At 55.9% G+C, this 26573-nt stretch overlaps 1 protein-coding gene across 1 annotated transcript; it reads left to right on the top strand.

Annotated features, from left to right (window-relative positions):
* Positions 1 to 9947: 9947 nt before the first annotated feature.
* Positions 9948 to 23330, top strand: LOC147086629 (cellular retinoic acid-binding protein 2-like). Its single transcript, XM_085978373.1, has 4 exons — positions 9948 to 10593; positions 20043 to 20221; positions 21821 to 21937; positions 23099 to 23330. Exons 1-4 carry the CDS (start codon positions 10524 to 10526, stop codon positions 23147 to 23149), a joined length of 417 nt encoding a protein of 138 aa, XP_085834499.1. The 5' UTR covers positions 9948 to 10523; the 3' UTR covers positions 23150 to 23330.
* Positions 23331 to 26573: the final 3243 nt, after the last annotated feature.

Here is a 26573-nt window from a genome sequence, read left to right as displayed (position 1 = left end):
ACTCCCAGCTCACACTGACTCTCACTCCCAGCTCACACTGACGCTCACTCCCAGCTCACACTGACTCTCACTGCCAGTTCACACTGACTCTCACTCCCAGCTCACACTGACTCTCACTCTCAGCTCACACTGACTCTCACTCCCAGCTCACACTGACTCTCACTCCCAGCTCACACTGACTCTCACTCCCAGCTCACACTGACTCTCACTCCCAGCTCACACTGACTCTCACTCCCAGCTCACACTGACTCTCACTCCCAGCTCACACTGACTCTCACTCCCAGCTCACACTGACTCTCACTCCCAGCTCATACTGACTCTCACTCCAGGCTCACACTGACACTCACTCCCAGCTCACACTGACTCTCATTCCCAGCTCACACTGACTCTCACTCCCAGCTCACACTGACACTCACTCCTGGCTCACACTGACTCTCAATCCGAGCTCACACTGACACTCACACCCAGCTCACACTGACTCTCACTCCCAGCTCACACTGACTCTCACTCCCAGCTCACACTGACTCTCACTCCCAGCTCACACTGATACTCACTCCCAGCTCACACTGACTCACACTCCCAGCTCACACTGACACTCACTCCCGGCTCACACTGACTCTCACTCCCGGCTCACACTGACTCTCACTCCCGGCTCACACTGACTCTCACTCCCAGCTCACACTGACTCTCACTCCCAGCTCACACTGACTCTCACTCACAGCTCACACTGACTCTCACTCCCAGCTCACACTGACTCTCACTCCCAGCTCACACTGACTCTCACTCCCAGCTCACACTGACTCTCATTCCCAGCTCACACTGACTCTCATTCCCAGCTAACACTGACTCTCACTCCCAGCTCACACCGACTCTCACTCCCAGCTCACACTGACTCTCACTCCCAGCTCACACTGACTCTCACTCCCAGCTCACACTGACTCTCACTCCCAGCTCACACCGACTCTCACTCCCAGCTCACACTGACTCTCACTCCCAGCTCACACTGACTCTCACTCCCAGCTCACACTGACTCTCACTCCCAGCTCACACTGACTCTCACTCCCAGCTCACACCGACTCTAACTCCCAGCTCACACTGACTCTCACTCCCAGCTCACACTGACTCTCACTCCCAGCTCACACTGACTCTCACTCCCAGCTCACACTGACTCTCACTCCCGGCTCACACTGACTCTCAATCCCGGCTCACACTGACTCTCACTCCCAGCTCACACTGACTCTCACACCCAGCTCACACTGACTCTCACTCACAGCTCACACTGACTCTCACTCCCAGCTCACACTGACTCTCACTCCCGGCTCACACTGACTCTCACTCCCAGCTCACACTGACTCTCACTCCCAGCTCACACTGACTCTCACTCCCAGCTCACACTGACTCTCACTCCCGGCTCACACTGACTCTCACTCCCAGCTCACACTGACTCTCACTCACAGCTCACACTGACTCTCACTCCCAGCTCACACTGACTCTCACTCCCAGCTCACACTGACTCTCACTCCCAGCTCACACTGACTCTCACTCCCAGCTCACACTGACTCTCACTCCCAGCTCACACTGACTCTCACTCCCAGCTCACACTGATTCTCACTCCCAGCTCACACTGACTCTCACTCCCAGCTCACACTGACTCTCACTCCCAGCTCACACTGACTCTCACTCCCAGCTCACACTGACTCTCACTCACAGCTCACACTGACTCTCACTCCCAGCTCACACTGACTCTCACTCCCAGCTCACACTGACTCTCACTCCCAGCTCACACTGACTCTCACTCCCAGCTCACACTGACTCTCACTCCCAGCTCACACTGACCCTCACTCCCAGCTCACACTGACTCTCAGTCCCAGCTCACACTGACTCTCACTCCCAGCTCACACTGACTCTCACTCCCAGCTCACACTGACTCTCACTCCCAGCTCACACTGACTCTCACTCACAGCTCACACTGACTCTCACTCCCAGCTCACACTGACTCTCACTCACAGCTCACACTGACTCTCACTCCCAGCTCTCACTGACTCTCACACCCAGCTCACACTGAGTCTCACTCCCAGCTCACACTGACACTCATGCCCAGCTCACACTGACTCTCACTCCCAGCTCACACTGACTCTCACTCCCAGCTCACACTGACTCTCACTCCCAGCTCACACTGACTCTCACTCCCAGCTCACACTGACTCTCACTCACAGCTCACACTGACTCTCACTCCCAGCTCACACTGACTCTCACTCCCGGCTCACACTGACTCTCACTCCCAGCTCACACTGACTCTCACTCCCAGCTCACACTGACTCTCACTCCCAGCTCACACTGACTCTCACTCCCAGCTCACACTGACTCTCACTCCCGGCTCACACTGACTCTCACTCCCAGCTCACACTGACTCTCACTCCCAGCTCACACTGACTCTCACTCCCAGCTCACACTGACTCTCACTCCCAGCTCACACTGACTCTCACTCCCGTCTCACACTGACTCTCACTCCCAGCTCACACTGACTCTCACTCCCAGCTCACACTGACTCTCACTCACAGCTCACACTGACTCTCACTCCCAGCTCACACTGACTCTCACTCCCAGCTCACACTGACTCTCACTCCCAGCTCACACTGACTCTCACTCCCAGCTCACACTGACTCTCACTCCCAGCTCACACTGACCCTCACTCCCAGCTCACACTGACTCTCAGTCCCAGCTCACACTGACTCTCACTCCCAGCTCACACTGACTCTCACTCCCAGCTCACACTGACTCTCACTCCCAGCTCACACTGACTCTCACTCACAGCTCACACTGACTCTCACTCCCAGCTCACACTGACTCTCACTCACAGCTCACACTGACTCTCACTCCCAGCTCTCACTGACTCTCACACCCAGCTCACACTGAGTCTCACTCCCAGCTCACACTGACTCTCACTCCCAGCTCACACTGACTCTCACTCCCAGCTCACACTGACTCTCACTCCCAGCTCACACTGACTCTCACTCCCAGCTCACACTGACTCTCACTCACAGCTCACACTGACTCTCACTCCCAGCTCACACTGACTCTCACTCCCAGCTCACACTGACTCTCACTCCCGGCTCACACTGACTCTCACTCCCGGCTCACACTGACTCTCACTCCCAGCTCACACTGACTCTCACTCCCAGCTCACACTGACTCTCACTCCCAGCTCACACTGACACTCACTCCCAGCTCACACTGACTCTCACTCCCGGCTCACACTGACTCTCACTCCCAGCTCACACTGACTCTCACTCCCGGCTCACACTGACTCTCACTCCCAGCTCACACTGACTCTCACTCCCAGCTCACACTGACTCTCACTCCCAGCTCACACTGACTCTCACTCCCGGCTCACACTGACTCTCACTCCCAGCTCACACTGACTCTCACTCACAGCTCACACTGACTCTCACTCCCAGCTCACACTGACTCTCACTCCCAGCTCACACTGACTCTCACTCCCAGCTCACACTGACTCTCACTCCCAGCTCACACTGACTCTCACTCCCAGCTCACACTGACTCTCACTCCCAGCTCACACTGATTCTCACTCCCAGCTCACACTGACTCTCACTCCCAGCTCACACTGAGTCTCACTCCCAGCTCACACTGACACTCATGCCCAGCTCACACTGACTCTCACTCCCAGCTCACACTGACTCTCACTCCCAGCTCACACTGACTCTCACTCCCAGCTCACACTGACTCTCACTCCCAGCTCACACTGACTCTCACTCACAGCTCACACTGACTCTCACTCCCAGCTCACACTGACTCTCACTCCCGGCTCACACTGACTCTCACTCCCAGCTCACACTGACTCTCACTCCCAGCTCACACTGACTCTCACTCCCAGCTCACACTGACTCTCACTCCCAGCTCACACTGACTCTCACTCCCGGCTCACACTGACTCTCACTCCCAGCTCACACTGACTCTCACTCCCAGCTCACACTGACTCTCACTCCCAGCTCACACTGACTCTCACTCCCAGCTCACACTGACTCTCACTCCCAGCTCACACTGACTCTCACTCCCAGCTCACACTGACTCTCACTCCCAGCTCACACTGACTCTCACTCACAGCTCACACTGACTCTCACTCCCAGCTCACACTGACTCTCACTCCCAGCTCACACTGACTCTCACTCCCAGCTCACACTGACTCTCACTCCCAGCTCACACTGACTCTCACTCCCAGCTCACACTGACCCTCACTCCCAGCTCACACTGAGTCTCACTCCCAGCTCACACTGACTCTCACTCCCAGCTCACACTGACTCTCAGTCCCAGCTCACACTGACTCTCACTCCCAGCTCACACTGACTCTCACTCCCAGCTCACACTGACTCTCACTCCCAGCTCACACTGACTCTCACTCACAGCTCACACTGACTCTCACTCCCAGCTCACACTGACTCTCACTCACAGCTCACACTGACTCTCACTCCCAGCTCTCACTGACTCTCACTCCCAGCTCACACTGACTCTCACTCCCGGCTCACACTGACTCTCACTCCCAGCTCACACTGACTCTCACTCCCAGCTCACACTGACTCTCACTCACAGCTCACACTGACTCTCACTCACAGCTCACACTGACTCTCACTCCCAGCTCACACTGACTCTCACTCCCAGCTCACACTGAGTCTCACTCCCAGCTCACACTGACTCTCACTCCCAGCTCACACTGACTCTCACTCCCAGCTCACACTGACTCTCACTCCCAGCTCACACTGACTCTCACTCCCAGCTCACACTGACTCTCACTCACAGCTCACACTGACTCTCACTCCCAGCTCACACTGACTCTCACTCCCAGCTCACACTGACTCTCACTCCCGGCTCACACTGACTCTCACTCCCGGCTCACACTGACTCTCACTCCCAGCTCACACTGACTCTCACTCCCAGCTCACACTGACTCTCACTCCCAGCTCACACTGACACTCACTCCCAGCTCACACTGACTCTCACTCCCGGCTCACACTGACTCTCAGTCCCAGCTCACACTGACTCTCACTCCCAGCTCACACTGACTCTCACTCACAGCTCACACTGACTCTCACTCCCAGCTCACACTGACTCTCACTCCCAACACACACTGACTCTCACTCCCAGCTCACACTGACTCTCACTCCCAGCTCACACTGACACTCACTACCAGCTCACACTAACTCGCACTCCCAGCTCACACTGACTCTCACTCCAAGCTCACACTGACTCTCACTCCCAGCTCACACTGACTCTCACTCCCAGCTCACACTGACTCTCACTCCCAGCTCACACTGACTCTCACTCCCAGCTCACACTGACTCTCACTCCCAGCTCACACTGACTCTCACTCCCAGCTCACACTGACTCTCACTCCCAGCTTACACTGAATCTCACTCCCAGCTCACACTGACTCTCACTCCCAGCTCACACTGACTCTCAGTCCCAGCTCACACTGACTCTCACTCCCAGCTCACACTGACTCTCACTCCCAGCTCACACTGACCCTCACTCCCAGCTTACACTGAATCTCACTCCCAGCTCACACTGACTCTCAGTCCCAGCTCACACTGACTCTCACTCCCAGCTCACACTGACTCTCACTCGCAGCTCACACTGACTCTCACTCGCAGCTCACACTGACTCTCACTCCCAGCTCACACTGACTCTCACTCCCAGCTCACACTGACTCTCACTCCCAGCTCACACTGACTCTCACTCACAGCTCACACTGACACTCACTCCCAGCTCACACTGACTCTCACTCCCAGCTCACACTGACTCTCACTCCCAGCTCACACTGACTCTCACTCCCAGCTCACACTGACTCTCACTCCCAGCTCACACTGACTCTCACTCCCAGCTCACACTGACTCTCACTCACAGCTCACACTGACTCTCACTCCCAGCTCACACTGACTCTCACTCCCAGCTCACACTGACTCTCACTCACAGCTCACACTGACTCTCACTCACAGCTCACACTGACTCTCACTCCCGGCTCACACTGACTCTCACTCCCAGCTCACACTGACTCTCAATCCCAGCTCACACTGACTCTCACTCCCAGCTCACACTGACTCTCACTCCCAGCTCACACTGACTCTCACTCCAAGCTCACACTGACTCTCACTCCCAGCTCACACTGACTCTCACTCCCAGCTCACACTGACTCTCACTCGCAGCTCACACTGACTCTCACTCCCAGCTCACACTGACTCTCACTCCCAGCTCACACTGACTCTCACTCCCAGCTCACACTGACTCTCACTCACAGCTCACACTGACTCTCACTCCCAGCTCACACTGACTCTCACTCCCGGCTCACACTGACACTCACTCCCAGCTCACACTGACTCTCACTCCCAGCTCACACTGACTCTCACTCCCAGCTCACACTGACTCTCACAGCTCACACTGACTCTCACTCCCAGCTCACACTGACTCTCACTCCCAGCTCACACTGACTCTCACTCCCAGCTCACACTGACTCTCACTCCCAGCTCACACTGACTCTCACTCCCAGCTCACACTGCCTCTCACTCCCAGCTCACACTGACTCTCACTCCCAGCTCACGCTCACTCCCAGATCACACTGACTCTCCCAGCTCACACTGACTCTCACTCCCAGCTCACACTGACTCTCACTCCCAGCTCACACTGACTCTCACTCCCAGCTCACACTGACTCTCACTCCCAGCTCACACTGACTCTCACTCCCAGCTCACACTGACTCTCACTCCCAGCTCACACTGACTCTCACTCCCAGCTCACACTGACACTCACTCCCGGCTCACACTGACGCTCACTCCCAGCTCACACTGACTCTCAATCCCAGCTCATACTGACTCTCACTCCCAGCTCACACTGACTCTCACTCCCAGCTCACACTGACTCTCACTCCCAGCTCACACTGACTCTCACTCCCAGCTGACACTGACTCTCACTCCCAGCTCACACTGACTCTCACTCCCAGCTCACACTGACTCTCACTCCCAACTCACACTGACTCTCACTCCCAGCTCACACTGACTCTCACTCCCAGCTCACACTGACTCTCACTCCCAGCTCACACTGACTCTCACTCCCAGCTAACACTGACTCTCACTCCCAGCTCACACTGACTCTCACTCCCAGCTCACACTGACTCTCACTCCCAGCTCACACTGACTCTCACTCCCACCTCACAGTGACACTCACTCCCAGCTCACACTGACTCTCACTCCCAGCTCACACTGACTCTCACTCCCAGCTCACACTGACTCTCACTCCCAGCTCACACTGACTCTCACTCCCAGCTCACACTGACTCTCACTCCCAGCTCACACTGACTCTCACTCCCAGCTCACACTGACTCTCACTCACAGCTCACACTGACTCTCACTCCCAGCTCACACTGAATCTCACTCCCAGCTCACACTGACTCTCACTCCCAGCTCACACTGACTCTCACTCCCAGCTCACACTGAGTCTCACTCCCAGCTCACACTGACTCTCACTCCCAGCTCACACTGACTCTCACTCCCAGCTCACACTGACTCTCACTCCCAGCTCACACTGACTCTCACTCCCAGCTCACACTGACTCTCACTCCCAGCTCACACTGACTCTCACTCCCAGCTCACACTGACTCTCACTCCGAGCTAATACTGACTCTCACTCCCAGCTCACACTGACTCTCACTCCCAGCTCACACTGACTCTCACTCCCAGCTCACACTGACTCTCACTCCCAGCTCACACTGACTCTCACTCCCAGCTCACACTGACTCTCACTCCGAGCTAATACTGACTCTCACTCCCAGCTCACACTTACTCTCCCAGCTCACACTGACTCTCACTCCCAGCTCACACTGACTCTCACTCCGAGCTAATACTGACTCTCACTCCCAGCTCACACTTACTCTCCCAGCTCACACTGACTCTCACTCCCAGCTCACACTGACTCTCACTCCCAGCTCACACTGTCTCTCACTCCCAGCTCACACTGACTCTCACTCCCAGCTCACACTGACTCTCACTCCCAGCTCACACTGACTCTCACTCCCAGCTCACACTGACACTCCCAGCTCACACTGACTCTCACTCCCAGCTCACACTGACTCTCACTCCCAGCTCACACTGACTCTCACTCCCAGCTCACACTGACTCTCACTCACAGCTCACACTGACTCTCACTCCCAGCTCACACTGACTCTCACTCCCAGCTCACACTGACTCTCACTCCCAGCTCACACTGACTCTCACTCCCAGCTCACACTGACTCTCACTCCCAGCTCACACTGACTCTCACTCCCAGCTCACACTGACTCTCACTCCCAGCTCACACTGACTCTCACTCCCAGTTCACACTGACTCTCACTCCCAGCTCACACTGACTCTCATTCCCAGCTCACACTGACTCTCACTCCCACCTCTCAGTGACACTTACTCCCAGCTCACACTGACTCTCACTCCCAGCTCACACTGACTCTCACTCCCAACTCACACTGACTCTCACTCCCAGCTCACACTGACTCTCACTCCCAGCTCACACTGACTCTCACTCCCAGCTCACACTGACTCTCACTCCCAGCTCACACTGACTCTCACTCCGAGCTAATACTGACACTCACTCCCAGCTCACACTTACTCTCCCAGCTCACACTGACTCTCACTCCCAGCTCACACTGACTCTCACTCCCAGCTCACACTGACTCTCACTCCCAGCTCACACTGACTCTCACTCCCAGCTCACGCTCACTCCCAGCTCACACTGACTCTCCCAGCTCACACTGACTCTCACTCCCAGCTCACACTGACTCTCACTCCCAGCTCACACTGACTCTCACTCCCAGCTCACACTGAGTCTCACTCCCAGCTCACACTGACTCTCACTCCCAGCTCACACTGACTCTCACTCCCAGCTCACACTGACTCTCACTCCCAGCTCACACTGAGTCTCACTCCCAGCTCACACTGACTCTCACTCCCAGCTCACACTGACTCTCACTCACAGCTCACACTGACTCTCACTCCCAGCTCACACTGAGTCTCACTCCCAGCTCACACTGACTCTCACTCCCAGCTCACACTGACTCTCACTCCCAGCTCACACTGACTCTCACTCCCAGCTCACACTGACTCTCACTCCCAGCTCACACTGACTCTCACTCCCAGCTCACACTGACTCTCACTCCCAGCTCACACTGACTCTCACTCCCAGCTCACACTTACTCTCCCAGCTCACACTGACTCTCACTCCCAGCTCACACTGACTCTCACTCCCAGCTCACGTTGACTCTCACTCCCAGCTCACACTGACTCTCACTCCCAGCTCACACTGACTCTCACTTCCAGCTCACACTGACTCTCACTCCCAGCTCACACTGACTCTCACTCCCAGCTCACACTGACTCTCACTCCCGGCTCACACTGACTCTCACTCCCAGCTCACACTGACTCTCACTCCCAGCTCACACTGACTCTCACTCACAGCTCACACTGACTCTCACTCCCGGCTCACACTGACTCTCCCAGCTCACACTGACTCTCACTCCCAGCTCACACTGACTCTCACTCCCAGCTCACACTGACTCTCACTCCCAGCTCACACTTACTCTCCCAGCTCACACTGACTCTCACTCCCAGCTCACACTGACTCTCACTCCCAGCTCACACTGACTCTCACTCCCAGCTCACACTGACTCTCACTCCCAGCTCACACTGACTCTCACTCCCAGCTCACACTGACTCTCACTCCCAGCTCACACTGACTCTCACTCCCGGCTCACACTGACTCTCACTCCCGGCTCACACTGACTCTCACTCCCGGCTCACACTGACTCTCACTCCCAGCTCACACTGACTCTCACTCCCAGCTCTCTGTCTCTGGCTCCTCCCAGTCCCTGCAGGAGGCTGACTCTGTCAAAAACGTCTGGCTAAAGAGGTGAGGAAATTGGAGCAGTGCTTCTATTAAAAGGACAGTAGAGAGCGAGACAGACAGGCACAGAGTGAAACAGAGTGAGAGAGAGACAAAGAAAGGGACAGAAAGAGACACAGAGACAGACAGAGAGAGGGAGAGAAAGAGACATAGAGAGACAGAGAGAGACAGAGAGAGAGACACAGGCAGAGAGAGAGCGTGAAACAGAGGGAGAGAGAGAGAGAGAGAGACAGACAGACAGACAGAGACAGAGAGAGAGAGAGAAAGAGACATAGAGGGACAGAGAGAGACAGACAGACAGAGAGAGAGAGAGAGAGACACAGAGAGAGAGAGAGAGACAGAGAAAGAGAAAGAGAGGCAGAGAGAGAGACAGAGAGAGGGAGTGAGACAGAGACAGAGAGGGAGTGAGACAGAGACAGAGAGGGAGTGAGACAGAGACAGAGAGGGAGTGAGACAGAGACAGAGAGGGAGTGAGACAGCCACCACACCAGTGACGAGAGTCGGTGCGAACCGCCTGTTCCCGAGTCCCGGACCCGGAGCGCCGCTTGTTCCCAGGAGCCGCCGACACGATGTCCAATTTCACCGGCAGCTGGAAAATGAAAAGTAGCGAAAACTTCGAGGAACTTCTGAAACAGCTGGGTGAGTGAGAGAGAGAGAGGGGGAGAGAGAGAGGGTGAGGGTGAGGGAGAGTGTGAGTGTGAGTGTGAGAGTGTGAGAGTGTGTGAGAGAGTGTGAGGGAGAGTGTGAGTGCGAGAGAGTGCGAGAGTGTGTGAGAGAGTGTGAGTGCGAGAGAGAGTGTGAGAGTGTGAGTGCGAGAGAGAGTGTGTGAGAGTGTGTGAGAGTGTGAGAGAGTGTGAGTGCGAGAGTGTGAGAGAGTGTGAGTGCGAGAGAGTGTGTGAGAGTGTGAGTGCGAGAGAGAGTGTGAGAGTGTGTGAGAGAGTGTGAGTGCGAGAGAGAGTGTGTGAGAGTGTGAGAGAGTGTGAGTGCGAGAGTGTGAGAGAGTGTGAGTGCGAGAGAGTGTGTGAGAGTGTGAGTGCGAGAGAGAGTGTGAGAGTGTGTGAGAGAGTGTGAGTGCGAGAGAGAGTGTGTGAGAGTGTGAGTGCGAGAGTGTGAGAGAGTGTGAGTGCGAGAGAGTGTGTGAGAGTGTGAGTGCGAGAGAGAGTGTGAGAGTGTGAGTGCGAGAGTGTGAGAGAGTGTGAGTGCGAGAGAGTGCGAGAGTGTGTGAGAGAGTGTGAGTGCGAGAGAGAGTGTGTGAGAGTGTGAGTGCGAGAGTGTGAGAGAGTGTGAGTGCGAGAGAGTGTGTGAGAGTGTGAGTGCGAGAGAGAGTGTGAGAGTGTGAGTGCGAGAGTGTGAGAGAGTGTGAGTGCGAGAGAGTGTGTGAGAGTGTGAGTGCGAGAGTGTGAGAGAGTGTGAGTGCGAGAGAGTGTGTGAGAGTGTGAGTGCGAGAGAGTGTGTGAGAGTGTGAGTGCGAGAGAGAGTGTGTGAGAGTGTGAGTGCGAGAGTGTGAGAGAGTGTGAGTGCGAGAGAGTGTGTGAGAGTGTGAGTGCGAGAGAGTGTGTGAGAGTGTGAGTGCGAGAGAGTGTGTGAGAGAGTGTGAGTGTGAGAGAGTGTGTGAGAGTGTGAGTGCGAGAGAGTGTGTGAGAGAGTGTGAGTGCGAGAGAGTGCGAGAGTGTGTGAGAGAGTGTGAGTGCGAGAGAGTGCGAGAGTGTGTGAGAGAGTGTGAGTGCGAGAGAGTGCGAGAGTGTGTGAGAGAGTGTGAGTGCGAGAGTGTGTGAGAGTGTGTGAGAGTGTGAGTGCGAGAGTGTGTGAGAGAGTGTGAGTGCAAGAGAGTGTGAGGGAGAGTGTGAGTGCGAGAGAGTGTGAGTGCGTGAGAGTGCGTGAGAGTGCGAGTGTGAGAGTGTGTGAGAGAGTGTGAGTGCGAGAGAGTGTGAGGGAGAGTGTGAGTGCGAGAGAGTGTGAGAGAGTGTGTGAGAGTGTGAGTGCGAGAGAGTGTGTGAGAGAGTGTGAGTGCGAGAGAGTGTGTGAGAGAGTGTGTGAGTGTGAGTGTGAGAGAGTGTGTGAGAGAGTGTGTGAGAGAGTGAGAGAGTGTGAGTGCGAGAGAGTGTGAGGGAGAGTGTGAGTGCGAGAGAGAGTGTGAGAGAGTGTGTGAGAGAGTGTGTGAGTGTGAGTGTGAGAGAGTGTGTGAGTGTGAGTGCGAGAGAGTGTGAGAGTGTGAGTGCGAGAGAGTGTGAGAGAGTGTGTGCGAGCGAGTGTGCGAGAGAGTGTGAGTGCGAGAGAGTGTGTGAGAGAGTGTGTGAGTGTGAGTGCGAGAGAGTGTGAGACAGTGTGTGAGAGAGTGTGTGAGAGAGTGTGTGAGTGTGAGAGAGAGTGTGAGAGAGTGTGAGAGAGAGTTTGTGTGAGAGAGTGTGAGAGAGTGCGAGTGTGAGAGAGAGTGCGAGAGAGTGTGTGAGAGTGTGGGTGAGAGTGTGAGTGCGAGAGAGTGTGTGAGAGTGTGAGTGCGAGAGAGTGTGCGAGAGTGTGTGAGAGAGTGTGTGAGAGAGTGTGAGAGTGTGAGTGCGAGAGAGTGTGTGAGAGATTGTGTGAGAGTGTGAGTGCGAGAGAGAGTGTGAGAGAGTGTGTGAGAGTGTGAGTGCGAGAGAGAGTGTGAGAGAGTGTGTGAGAGTGTGAGTGCGAGAGAGTGTGCGAGAGTGTGTGAGAGTGTGAGTGCGAGAGAGAGTGCGAGAGAGAGTGTGATGGAGTGTGTGAGAGAGTGTGTGAGAGAGTGTGTGAGAGAGTGTGAGTGCGAGAGAGAGTGCGAGAGTGTGAGAGAGAGTGTGAGAGAGAGTGTGTGAGAGAGTGTGAGAGAGAGTGTGAGAGAGTGGGTGAGAGTGTGAGTGTGAGAGAGTGTGTGAGAGAGTGTGTGAGAGTGTGAGTGCGAGAGAGAGTGTGAGAGAGTGTGTGAGTGTGAGTGCGAGAGAGAGTGTGAGAGAGTGTGTGAGAGTGTGAGTGTGTGAGAGTGTGAGTGCGAGAGTGAGTGTGAGAGAGTGTGTGAGAGAGTGTGTGAGTGTGAGTGCGAGAGTGAGTGTGAGAGAGTGTGAGTGCGAGAGAGTGCGAGAGAGTGTGTGAGAGCGTGAGTGCGAGAGTGTGAGAGTGTGTGTGAGAGTGTGTGAGAGAGTGTGTGTGAGAGTGTGTGAGAGAGTGTGTGAGAGTATGTGTGAGAGAGTGTGTGTGTGAGAGTGTGTGTGAGAGTGTGTGAGAGTGTGAGTGCGAGAGAGTGTGCGAGAGAGTGTGTGAGAGAGTGTGTGAGAGAGTGAGGGAGAGTGTGAGTGCGAGAGAGTGTGTGAGAGAGTGTGTGAGAGTGTGAGTGCGAGAGAGTGTGTGAGAGTGTGAGTGCGAGAGAGTGTGTGAGAGAGTGAGGGAGAGTGTGAGTGCGAGAGAGTGTGTGAGAGAGTGTGTGAGAGTGTGAGTGCGAGAGAGAGTGTGAGAGAGTGTGTGAGAGTGTGAGTGCGAGAGAGAGTGTGAGAGAGTGTGTGAGAGTGTGCAAACAAGAATTTGCAAAATGGGACAAACACCCAATTGAGATCCTACATGCAGAATTCTGTAAAAGTATCCTCCAGACTCAAAGGAAAACCGTAAACAATGCATGCAGGGCAGAACTAGGTCAATACCCATTAATAATCACTATCCAAAAAAGAGCCACCAAATTTTGGAAACACCTAGAAGTGAGCAATCCCCAATGCTATCATTACGAAGCCCTGAAATGCCAAGAGAGGACCATAAAGAATAATACCCTCAGTCAACTAGTCCTGGGACTCAGTGAAGTAACTACTAACACTACTAACAATAACCAGCCCCAGGACAGTGACAGCGTAACACAAAGAATTCGACCCAAATCAATCGTCGCTAAGCAAAAGGAAAAATATCTGTCATATTGGGCAGAAACAACAAAAACCCAAAGCAAACTCAATTGCTACTTGGCCCTAAACAGACAATACAACATGGCTGATTACCTGACCATGGTAAAGGATAGCAAACTGAGAAAAACTATGACAATGTACAGACTTAGTGAACATAACCTGGCGATTGAAAAAGGTAGACACAGATAGACCCGGCTACCAAGAGAGGACAGGATATGCTCTCACTGCAGTCAGGGAATGGTGGAGACAGAGATGCACTTCCTCACAGCTTGTAGAAAATATCAGGGCATAAGGGAGAATTTCTACCCAAAATTCACAAAAATATGCCCGGAATTCAGAAATTTGAATGACGACCAAAAACTCCCATACCTACTAGGGGAAGAGAGAAATTGTGTAACATTAGCGGCACACTATGTTACAGCTTGCCATAAACAGAGGGACAACCAGTAAATATAAGAAAAGAGTATATATAAATTATATGAAAGTATATTTATACACTCAGGGATATATCTGTTTATACACTGTATGGATAGATCTGTATTTTTGTGAACAAACATGAATGTTTTCCGATGCTTTGGCAACATAAGATGTAACTTGTCATGCCAATAAAGCGATTTGAATTGAATTGAATTGAATTGAGTGTGAGAGAGTGTGTGAGAGTGTGAGTGCGAGAGAGTGTGTGAGAGAGTGTGTGAGAGAGTGTGTGAGAGTGTGAGTGCGAGAGAGTGTGTGAGAGTGTGAATGCGAGAGAGTGTGTGAGAGAGTGTGTGAGAGTGTGAGTGCGAGAGAGTGTGTGAGAGTGTGAGTGCGAGAGAGTGTGTGAGAGAGTGTGTGAGAGTGTGAGTTCGAGAGAGTGTGTGAGAGAGTGAGGGAGAGTGTGAGTGCGAGAGAGTGTGTGAGAGTGTGAATGCGAGAGAGTGTGTGAGAGAGTGTGTGAGAGTGTGAGTGCGAGAGAGAGTGTGAGAGAGTGTGTGAGAGTGTGAGTGCGAGAGAGTGTGTGAGAGTGTGAGTGCGAGAGAGTGCGAGAGAGTGTGTGAGAGTGTGAGAGAGTGTGTGCGAGAGAGTGCGAGAGAGTGTGTGAGAGAGTGAGTGAGAGTGTGTGTGAGAGTGTGTGTGAGAGTGTGAGTGCGAGAGTGTGTGTGAGAGTGTGTGTGAGAGTGTGAGTGCGAGAGAGTGTGTGAGAGTGTGTGAGGGTGTGAGTGCGAGAGAGTGTGTGAGAGAGTGAGGGAGAGTGAGTGCGAGAGAGTGTGTGAGTGTGAGTGCGAGAGAGTGTGTGAGAGAGTTTGTGAGAGTGTGAGTGTGAGAGAGAGTGTGAGAGAGGGTGAGGGAGTGTGTGAGAGAGTGTGTGAGAGTGTGAATGCGAGAGAGTGTGAGGGAGTGTGTGAGAGTGTGAGTGCGAGAGAGAGTGTGAGAGAGTGTGTGAGAGTGTGAGTGCGAGCGAGAATGTGAGAGAGGGTGAGGGTGTGAGTGCGAGAGAGAGTGTGAGAGAGGGTGAGGGTGTGAGTGCGAGAGAGTGTGAGAGAGAGTGTGTGAGAGTGTGAGTGCGAGAGAGTGTGAGAGAGTGTGTGAGAGTGTGAGTGCGAGAGAGTGTGTGAGAGAATGTGTGAGAGTGTGAGTGCGAGAGAGTGCGAGAGAGTGTGTGAGAGTGTGAGTGCGAGAGAGAGTGTGAGAGAGGGTGAGGGTGTGAGTGCGAGAGAGAGTGTGAGAGAGGGTGAGGGTGTGAGTGCGAGAGAGTGTGAGAGAGAGTGTGTGAGAGTGTGAGTGCGAGAGAGAGTGTGAGAGAGTGTGTGAGAGTGTGTGTGCGAGAGAGAGTGTGAGAGAGTGTGTGAGAGTGTGCAAACAAGAATTTGCAAAATGGGACAAACACCCAATTGAGATCCTACATGCAGAATTCTGTAAAAGTATCCTCCGGACTCAAAGGAAAACCGTAAACAATGCATGCAGGGCAGAACTAGGTCAATATCCATTAATAATCACTATCCAAAAAAGAGCCACCAAATTTTGGAAACACCTAGAAATGAGCAACCCCCAATGCTATCATTACGAAGCCCTGAAATGCCAAGAGAGGACCATAAAGAATAATACCCTCAGTCAACTAGTCCTGGGACTCAGTGAAGTAACTACTAACACTGCTAACAATAACCAGCCCCAGGACAGTGACAGCGTAACACAAAGAATTCGACCCAACACAATCGTCGCTAAGCAAAAGGAAAAATATCTGTCATATTGGGCAGAAACAACAAAAACCCAAAGCAAACTCAATTGCTACTTGGCCCTAAACAGACAATACAACATGGCTGATTACCTGACCATGGTAAAGGATAGCAAACTGAGAAAAACCTTGACAATGTACAGACTTAGTGAACATAACCTGGCGATCGAAAAAGGTAGACACAGACAGACCCGGCTACCAAGAGAGGACAGGATATGCTCTCACTGCAGTCAGGGAGTGGTGGAGACAGAGATGCACTTCCTCACAGCTTGTAGAAAATATCAGAGCATAAGGGAGAATTTCTACCCAAAATTCACAAAAATATGCCCGGAATTCAGAAATTTGAATGACGACCAAAAACTCCCATACCTACTAGGGGAAGAGAGAAATTGTGTAACACTAGCGGCACACTATGTTACAGCTTGCCATAAACAGAGGGACAACCACTAAATATAAGAAAAGAGTATATATAAATTATATGAAAGTATATTTATACACTCAGGGATATATCTGTTTATACACTGTATGGATAGATCTGTGTTTTTGTGAACAACCATGAATGTTTTCCGATGCTTTGGCAACATAAGATGTAACTTGCCATCATGCCAATAAAGCGATTTGAATTGAATTGAATTGAATTGAGTGTGAGAGAGTGTGTGAGAGTGTGAGTGCGAGAGAGTGTGTGAGCATGTGAGTGCGAGAGAGTGTGTGAGAGAGTGAGGGAGAGTGTGTGTGCGAGAGAGTGTGAGTGCGAGAGAGTGTGTGAGAGTGTGTGTGAGAGAGTGTGTGAGAGTGTGAGTGCGAGAGAGTGTGTGAGAGAGTGTGTGAGAGTGTGAGTGCAAGAGAGTGTGTGAGAGTGTGAGTGAGAGTGTGTGAGAGAGTGTGTGAGAGAGTGTGTGAGAGTGAGGGAGAGTGTGAGTGCGAGAGAGAGTGCGAGAGAGAGTGCGAGAGAGAGTGCGAGAGAGAGTGCGAGAGAGTGTGTGAGAGTGTGTGTGAGAGTGTGAGCGCGAGAGAGTGTGTGAGAGTGTGTGTGAGAGTGTGTGAGAGAGTGTGTGAGAGTGTGAGTGCGAGAGAGTGTGTGAGAGTGTGTGTGAGAGTGTGTGTGAGAGTGTGTGAGAGAGTGTGTGAGAGTGTGAGTGCGAGAGAGTGTGTGTGAGAGTGTGTGAGAGAGTGTGTGAGAGTGTGTGTGAGAGAGTGTGTGAGAGTGTGTGTGAGAGTGTGTGAGAGTGTGTGTGAGAGTGTGAGTGCGAGAGAGTGTGTGAGAGTGTGTGAGAGTGTGTGAGAGTGTGTGTGAGAGTGTGAGTGCGAGAGAGTGTGTGAGAGTGTGTGAGAGTGTGTGAGAGTGTGTGAGAGAGTGTGAGAGAGTGTGTGAGAGAGTGAGGGAGAGTGTGAGTGCGAGAGAGTGTATGAGAGAGAGTGTCTCTGGGAGGTTATTTGTGTCCTCCTTTGTGAAGACAGAACCAAAATATGTATTTAATTGGTCTGCCATTTCTTTGTTCCCCATTATAAATTCCCCTGATTCTGACACTTGACTTCACCAATCTTTTTCTCTTCCCATATCTATAAAAGCTTTTACAGTCCGTTTTTATGTTCTCTGCAAGCTTGCTCTCATATTCTATTTTCCCCTTCTTAATTAATCCCTTTGTCCTCCTTTGTTGAATCTTAAACTGCTCCCAATCCTCAGGTTTACTGCTTTTTCTGGCCAATTTATATGTCCTCTCCTTGGATCTTTTGCTATCCCTAATTTCCCTTGTTAGCCACGGTTGAGTCACCTTTTTTGTTTTATTTTTATGCCAAACTGGGATGAACAAATTCTGAGAAAGTGGGGGAGGGTGGGAGAGGGGGTGAGAGAGAGGGGGTGGGGGAGAGGGGGGGAGGGAGAGAGAGTGAGAGGGAGGGAGAGAGGGGGTGAGAGAGAGGGGGAGGTAGAGAGGGGGTGAGAGAGAGAGGGGGAGGGAGAGAGAGAGAGGGAGGGACAGAGGGGGTGAGAGAGAGAGGGGTGAGGGAGAGAGAGGGGGAGGGAGAGAGGGGGTGAGAGAGAGAGGGGGAGGGTGAGAGAGAGAGGGGTGAGGGGAGAGAGAGGGGGAGAGAACAGGGATCGGAGGAATGGGCATGGGGAGCGAGGATAGAGAGGGAATGGGGATACGGGGACCATGTGTGTGTGTGTCTGTGTGTGTGTGTGTGCGCGAGTATGCATGCTCATTGCCTGTGTGTGGAAGTCACACTAGCAATTCAACACACACAGCACTGCCAGAGACTGAGCCTCATGTACTGCTTAAAGGGGGTCAAGCGACACAAGAACATAAGAATTAGGAGCAGGAGTCGGCCATTCGGCCCCTCGAGCCTGCTCCGCCATTCAATGAGGTCATGGCTGATCATCGACCTCAACTCCACTTTCCTGCACTATCCCCATATCCCTTGATTCCCCGAGAGTCCAAAAATCTATCGATCTCAGCCTTGAATATACTCAACGACTGAGCCTCCACAGCCCTCTGGGGTAGAGAATTCCAAAGATTCACCACCCTCTGAGTGAAGAAATTCATCCTCATCTCAGTCCTGAATGGCCGACCCCTTATCCTGAGACTGTGACCCTTGGTTCTAGACTCTCCAGCCAGGGGGAAACAGCCTCTCAGCATCTACCCTGTCAAGCCCTGTAAGAATTTTGTATGTTTCAATGAGAATCACCTCTCATTCTTCTAAACTCTAGAGAATATAGGCCTAGTCTACTCAATCAATTCAATTCAAATCGCTTTATTGGCATGACAAGGTACATCTTATGTTGCCAAAGCATCGAAAAACATTTATGGTTGAACACATAAACGCGGATCTATCCATACAGTGTATAAACAGATATATCCCTAAGTGTATAAATATACATTCGTATAATTTGTATATACTCTTTTAGGTTTAATGGTTGTCCCTCTGTTTATGGCAAGCTGTAACATAGTGTGCCGCTAAGGTTACACAATTTCTCTGTTCCCCTAGTAGGTATGGGAGTTTTTGGTCGTCATTCAAATTTCTGAATTCAGGGCATATTTTTGTGAATTTTGGGTAGAAATTCTCCCTGATGCCCTGATATTTTCCACAAGCTGTGAGGAAGTGCATCTCTGTCTCCACCACTCCCTGACTGCAGTGAGAGCATATCCTGTCCTCTCTTGTCAGCCAGGTCTGTCTGTGTCTACCTTTTTCGATAGCCAGGCTATGCTCACTAAGTCTGTACATAGTCAAGGTTTTTCTCAATTTGCTATCCTCATAGGTCAATCCCCCCATCCCAGGAGCCAGTCTGGTGAACCTTCGTTGCACTCCCTCTATGGCAAGTATATCCTTCCTTAGGTAAGGAGACCAGAACTGTCCACAATACTCCAGGTGTTGTCTCACCGGGGCCCTATATAATTGCAGTAAGACATCTTTACTCTTATACTCAAATCCTCTTGTAATAAAGGCCAACATACCATTTGCTTTCCTAATTGCTTGCTGTACCTGCATGTTAACTTTCAGTGATTCGTGTACAAGGACACCCAGGTCCCTCTGAACACCAACATTTCCCAATCTCTCGCCATTTAAAAAATATTCTGCTTTTCTATTTTCCCTACCAAAGTGGGTAACTTCACATTTCTCCACATTATATTCCATTTGCCATGTTCTTGCCCAATCACTTAACCTGTCTATATCCCTTTGCAGCATCTTTGCATCCTCCTCACAGCTTACTGTTCCGCCCAGCTTTGTATCGTCAGCAAACTTGGATACATGACACTCAGTCCCGTCACCTAAGTCATTGATGTAGATTGTGAATAGCTGAGGCCAAAGCACTGATCCTTGCGGTACCCCACTAGTTACAGCCTGCCAACCCGAAAATGACCCGTTTATTCCTACTCTCTGATTTCTGTCCGTTAAACAATCCTCAATGAGTGAGTGTAAGTGCTTATCCGTGACCCTTTGCGGTGGATCAGTGATCCTGACGTCCTGTGCTCTGCCTCTAGAGGTGGGCCTGCTGCTGAGGAAGATTGCGGTGAAAGCTGCTTCCAATCCGGCCGTGGAGATCAAACAGGATGGAGAGAGTTTCTACATCAAGACCGCAACCACAGCAAGGACCACGGAGATTAGGTTCAGGGTCGGAGAGGAGTTTGAGGAGCAGACTGTCGATGGAAGGCCATGCAAGGTGAGGGAGGGAAAGAGAAAGGTTTACACGGGCCCCTGAGACCACAGGCCCAGAGACCCCGGTTACCATGGGCCCCGAGTCCCTGGTTACCACGGGTCCCGAGACCCCGGTTACCACGGGCCCAGAGACCCCGGTTACCACGGGCCCAGAGACCCTGGTTACCACGGATCCAGAGACCCCGGTTACCACGGGCCCGGGGACCCTGGTTACCACGGATCCAGAGACCCCGGTTACCACAGGCCCAGAGACCCCGGTTACCATGGGCCCAGAGACCCCGGTTACCACGGGCCCCGAGTCCCTGGTTACCACGGGCCCAGAGACCCCGGTTACCACGGGCCCAGAGACCCTGGTTACCACGGATCCAGAGACCCCGGTTACCACGGGCCCAGGGACCCCGGTTACCACGGGCCCAGAGACCCCGGTTACCACGGGCCCAGAGACCCCGGGCCCAGGGACCCCGGTTACCACGGGCCCAGAGACCCCGGTTACCACAGGCCCCAAGACCCCGGTTACCACGGGCTCAGAGACCCCGGTTACCACGGGCCCAGGGTCCCCAGTTACCATGGGCCCCGTGACCCCGGTTACCACAGGCCCAGAGACCCCAGTTACCACAGGCCCAGAGACCCTGATTCCCATGGGCCCAGGGACCCCGGGCCCCGAGACCCTGGTTACCACAGGCCCAGAGACCCGGTTATCACGGGCACCGAGACACTGGTTACCACGGACACCGAGACCCCGGTTACCCCAGGCCCCGAGACCCCGGTTACCACGGGCCCCGAGACCCCGGTTACCGCGGGCCCCGAGACCCCGGTTACCACGGGCCCAGAGACCCCGGTTACCACGGACTCAGAGACCCCGGTTACCACGGGCCCAGAGACACCTGTTACCACGGGCCCAGAGACCCCGGTTACCATGGGCCCAGAGACACTGGTTACCATGGACACTGAGACCCCGATTACCATGGGCCCAGAGATCCCGGTTACCATGGACTCAGAGACCCCAGTTACCACGGGCCCAGAGACCCCGGTTACCACGGGCCCAGAGACCCCGGTTACCACAGGCCCAGAGACCCCGGTTACCATGGACTCAGAGACCCCGGTTACCACGGGCCCAGAGACCCCGGTTACCATGGGCCCAGAGACCCCGGTTACCACGGGCCCAGAGACCCCGGTTACCATGGACTCAGAGACCCCGGTTACCATGGGCCCAGAGACCCCGGTTACCATGGGCCCAGAGACCCCGGTTACCACAGACTCAGAGACCCCGGTTACCACGGGCCCAGAGACCCCGGTTACCACGGGCCCAGAGACCCCGGTTACCATGGGCCCAGAGACCCCAGTTATCACGGGCCCAGAGACCCCGGTTACCATGGGCCCAGAGACACTGGTTACCATGGACACTGAGACCCCGATTACCATGGGCCCAGAGATCCCGGTTACCACGGGCCCCGAGACCCCGGTTACCACGGGCCCAGAGACCCCGGTTACCACGGGCCCAGAGACCCCGGTTACCACAAGCCCCGAGGGGCCCAGGCCGAGTGGGTTCAGACCGAGACTCCTCTTTTCCCAGGATTGTCATTCCGTGTTTTTTCTCTTACAGAGTTTGGCCAGGTGGACCGGGGAGAATAAGATGGAGTGTGAACAGAAACTGCTGAAAGGACAGGGACCCAAAACCTCATGGACTCGCGAGCTCACCAGCGACGACCAGCTGATTCTCGTAAGGGCTTTCACCCCATTAGTGACCCGTTGGTCTCTCCCGCAGTCTCTCTGCCCTGTTGGTACAATTTTAAAGGGGTTGCAGGAACAGGGACCTGGGGGTGTATGTAGACAAATCTTTGAAGGTGGCAGGGCAGGTTGAGAAGGCTGTTAAAAACACACGGGATCCTGGGCTTTATTAATAGAGGCACAGAGTACAAAAGCAAGGAAGTTATGCTCAACCTTTATAAAACACTGGTTAGGCCTCAGCTGGAGTCTTGTGTCCAATTCTGGGCGCCGCACTTTAGGAAGGATGTCAAGGCCTGGGAGAGGGTGCGGAGGAGATTTACCAGAATCGTTCCAGGGATGAGGGACTTCAGTGATGTGGAGAAGCTGGGATTGTTCTCCTTAGAGCAGAGAAGGTTAAGGGGAGATTTAATAGAGGCGTTCAAAATCATCAAGGGTTTTGATCGAGTAAATAAGGAGAAACTGTTTCCAGTGGCAGGAGGGTCGGTAACCAGAGGACACAGATTGAAGATAATCGGCAAAAGAACCAGAGGGGGAGATGAGGAGAATGTTTTTTACGCAGCGAGTTGTTGTGATCTGGAACGCGCTGCCTGAAAGGGCGGTGGAAGCAGATTCAATAGTAACTTTCAAAAGACAATTGGAGAAATACTTGAAGGGGAAAAATTCGCAGGGCTGTGGGGAAAGAGCAGGGGGGAGTGGGACTAATTGGAGAGCTCTTTCAAAGAGCCGGCACAGGCACGATGGGCCGAGTGGGATCCTTCTGTGCTGCGTGATTCTAATCACAGGGTGTGACATGAAGCTTGTCATTCATGTGGAAATGACTTATGAAATAATACTGGCGGCCTGCTGGTGGCGCTGTCCAGGGAGAGTATAAATACTCGGGCATGGGCCCAGCTTGCTCAGGACATTCTTTAACAGGAACTAGTAAAGGACACAACTAGATCTCCATGTTGAAAAACAATTGATTAAAGCCTTGTTTAATACTTAGACCAAGTACGTAGGGGTGTCTAGCGGGGAGGGACTCCAGGGCGGGTGGTGGATCTCCGGGGTGGGGGTCCCCAGGAGGGGTGGGGGTCCCCGTGCGGGGCCCCAAGGTGCTGGTTTCCTGTGGCAGTCAGCAGCTGATCAATTTGCTCCTTGTCTTTCCCTCTCCTAGACCATGACTGCTGATAACGTGGTCTGCACACGCCTTTACGTCCGAAAATAAGACGGTGGATCAGCCAACGGAGCGGGGAAACCAACCGGATCAAACAACGGCAGCCCAGCACCCAGAACCTGCACCCTGACCCCTGACCCACCCGGCCCCGACCTCACGTCTGAACCAATTCACGGAGGGCCAGGGGATTCAGGGGCCAGGGGATTCAGGGGCCGGGGGATTCAGGGGCCGGGGGATTCAGGGGCCGGGGGATTCAGGGGCCGGGGGATTCAGGGGCCGGGGGATTCAGGGGCCGGGGGATTCAGGGACCGGGGGATTCAGGGGCCGGGGGATTCAGGGACCGGGGGATTCAGGGACCGGGGGAGTCAGGGACCGGGGGATTCAGGGGCCGGGGGATTCAGGGGCCGGGGGAGTCAGGGACCGGGGGATTCAGGGGCCGGGGGATTCAGGGGCCGGGGGATTCAGGGGCCGGGGGAGTCAGGGGCCGGAGGTGTCAGGGGCCGGGGGATTCAGGGGCCGGGGGATTCAGGGGCCGGGGGATTCAGGGGCCGGGGGATTCAGGGGCCGGGGGATTCAGGGGCCGGGGGATTCAGGGGCCGGGGGATTCAGGGACCGGGGGATTCAGGGGCCGGGGGATTCAGGGGCCGGGGGATTCAGGGACCGGGGGATTCAGGGGCCGGGGGAGTCAGGGGCCGGGGGATTCAGGGACCGGGGGAGTCAGGGACCGGGGGATTCAGGGACCGGGGGATTCAGGGACCGGGGGATTCAGGGACCGGGGGATTCAGGGGCCGGGGGATTCAGGGGCCGGGGGATTCAGGGACCGGGGGATTCAGGGGCCGGGGGATTCAGGGGCCGGGGGATTCAGGGACCGGGGGATTCAGGGGCCGGGGGATTCAGGGGCCGGGGGAGTCAGGGGCCGGGGGATTCAGGGACCGGGGGATTCAGGGGCCGGGGGATTCAGGGGCCGGGGGAGTCAGGGGCCGGGGGATTCAGGGACCGGGGGAGTCAGGGGCCGGGGGATTCAGGGACCGGGGGAGTCAGGGGCCGGGGGATTCAGGGACCGGGGGAGTCAGGGACCGGGGGAGTCAGGGGCCGGGGGATTCAGGGGCCGGGGGAGTCAGGGGCCGGGGGATTCAGGGGCCGGGGGATTCAGGGGCCGGGGGATTCAGGGGCCGGGGGATTCAGGGGCCGGGGGATTCAGGGGCCGGGGGATTCAGGGGCCGGGGGATTCAGGGGCCGGGGGATTCAGGGGCCGGGGGATTCAGGGGCCGGGGGATTCAGGGGCCGGGGGATTCAGGGGCCGGGGGATTCAGGGGCCGGGGGATTCAGGGGCCGGGGGAGTCAGGGACCGGGGGAGTCAGGGGCCGGGGGAGTCAGGGGCCGGGGGAGTCAGGGGCCGGGGGATTCAGGGGCCGGAGGATTCAGGGGCCGGGGGATTCAGGGGCCGGAGGATTCAGGGGCCGGGGGAGTCAGGGACCGGGGGATTCAGGGGCCGGGGGAGTCAGGGGCCGGGGGATTCAGGGGCCGGGGGAGTCAGGGGCCGGGGGATTCAGGGGCCGGAGGATTCAGGGGCCGGGGGATTCAGGGGCCGGAGGATTCAGGGGCCGGGGGAGTCAGGGGCCGGGGGAGTCAGGGGCCGGGGGAGTCAGGGGCCGGGGGATTCAGGGGCCGGGGGATTCAGGGGCCGGGGGAGTCAGGGGCCGGGGGAGTCAGGGGCCGGGGGAGTCAGGGGCCGGGGGATTCAGGGACCGGGGGATTCAGGGGCCGGGGGATTCAGGGGCCGGGGGATTCAGGGGCCGGAGGATTCAGGGGCCGGGGGATTCAGGGGCCGGGGGATTCAGGGGCCGGGGGATTCAGGGACCGGGGGATTCAGGGACCGGGGGAGTCAGGGACCGGGGGATTCAGGGGCCGGGGGATTCAGGGACCGGGGGAGTCAGGGACCGGGGGATTCAGGGGCCGGGGGATTCAGGGGCCGGGGGATTCAGGGGCCGGGGGAGTCAGGGGCCGGGGGAGTCAGGGGCCGGGGGATTCAGGGGCCGGGGGAGTCAGGGGCCGGGGGAGTCAGGGGCCGGGGGATTCAGGGGCCGGGGGAGTCAGGGGCCGGGGGAGTCAGGGACCGGGGGATTCAGGGGCCGGGGGATTCAGGGGCCGGGGGAGTCAGGGGCCGGGGGAGTCAGGGGCCGGGGGATTCAGGGGCCGGGGGATTCAGGGACCGGGGGATTCAGGGGCCGGGGGAGTCAGGGGCCGGGGGATTCAGGGGCCGGGGGAGTCAGGGACCGGGGGATTCAGGGGCCGGGGGATTCAGGGACCGGGGGATTCAGGGGCCGGGGGATTCAGGGGCCGGGGGATTCAGGGGCCGGGGGAGTCAGGGACCGGGGGATTCAGGGGCCGGGGGATTCAGGGGCCGGGGGAGTCAGGGACCGGGGGAGTCAGGGGCCGGGGGATTCAGGGGCCGGGGGATTCAGGGACCGGGGGATTCAGGGACCGGGGGATTCAGGGGCCGGGGGAGTCAGGGGCCGGGGGATTCAGGGGCCGGGGGAGTCAGGGGCCGGGGGAGTCAGGGGCCGGGGGAGTCAGGGACCGGGGGATTCAGGGGCCGGGGGAGTCAGGGACCGGGGGATTCAGGGGCCGGGGGAGTCAGGGGCCGGGGGATTCAGGGGCCGGGGGAGTCAGGGGCCGGGGGAGTCAGGGACCGGGGGATTCAGGGGCCGGGGGAGTCAGGGACCGGGGGATTCAGGGGCCGGGGGATTCAGGGGCCGGGGGATTCAGGGACCGGGGGATTCAGGGGCCGGGGGATTCAGGGGCCGGGGGATTCAGGGGCCGGGGGATTCAGGGACCGGGGGATTCAGGGGCCGGGGGATTCAGGGGCCGGGGGATTCAGGGGCCGGGGGATTCAGGGACCGGGGGAGTCAGGGGCCGGGGGAGTCAGGGGCCGGGGGATTCAGGGGCCGGGGGATTCAGGGGCCGGGGGAGTCAGGGGCCGGGGGAGTCAGGGGCCGGGGGAGTCAGGGGCCGGGGGAGTCAGGGACCGGGGGAGTCAGGGGCCGGGGGAGTCAGGGGCCGGGGGATTCAGGGACCGGGGGAGTCAGGGGCCGGGGGAGTCAGGGGCCGGGGGATTCAGGGACCGGGGGAGTCAGGGGACTGGGGACAACAGGGGACGGGGGATTCAGGGGACCAGGGACGGGTGCCGACAGGGGCCGGGGGATTCAGGGACCGGGGGATTCAGGGGACGGGGGATTCAGGGGCCGGGGGATTCAGGGGACAGGGGATTCAGGGGCTAGGGGAGTCAGGGGCCGGGGGATTCAGGGGACAGGGGAGTCAGGGGCTAGGGGACAACAGTGGAAACAGGGCCGGGGGCAACAGTGCAGAGTACGTGCTGGACCCTATCTGTGATTGAACGTGTACATCAGCCATGGGTCAGTGAGAGATGGAGGGAGGGTCAGTGAGGGAGATGGAGGGAGGGTGAGTGGGGGAG

The sequence above is a fragment of the Somniosus microcephalus genome, unplaced genomic scaffold (genome assembly GCF_052327205.1).
Source record: "Somniosus microcephalus isolate GS21.2 unplaced genomic scaffold, FLI_Smic_1.0 unresolved_chr7, whole genome shotgun sequence".
NCBI lineage: Eukaryota > Metazoa > Chordata > Chondrichthyes > Squaliformes > Somniosidae > Somniosus > Somniosus microcephalus.
This window is presented reverse-complemented; position numbering and strand designations above follow the sequence as displayed.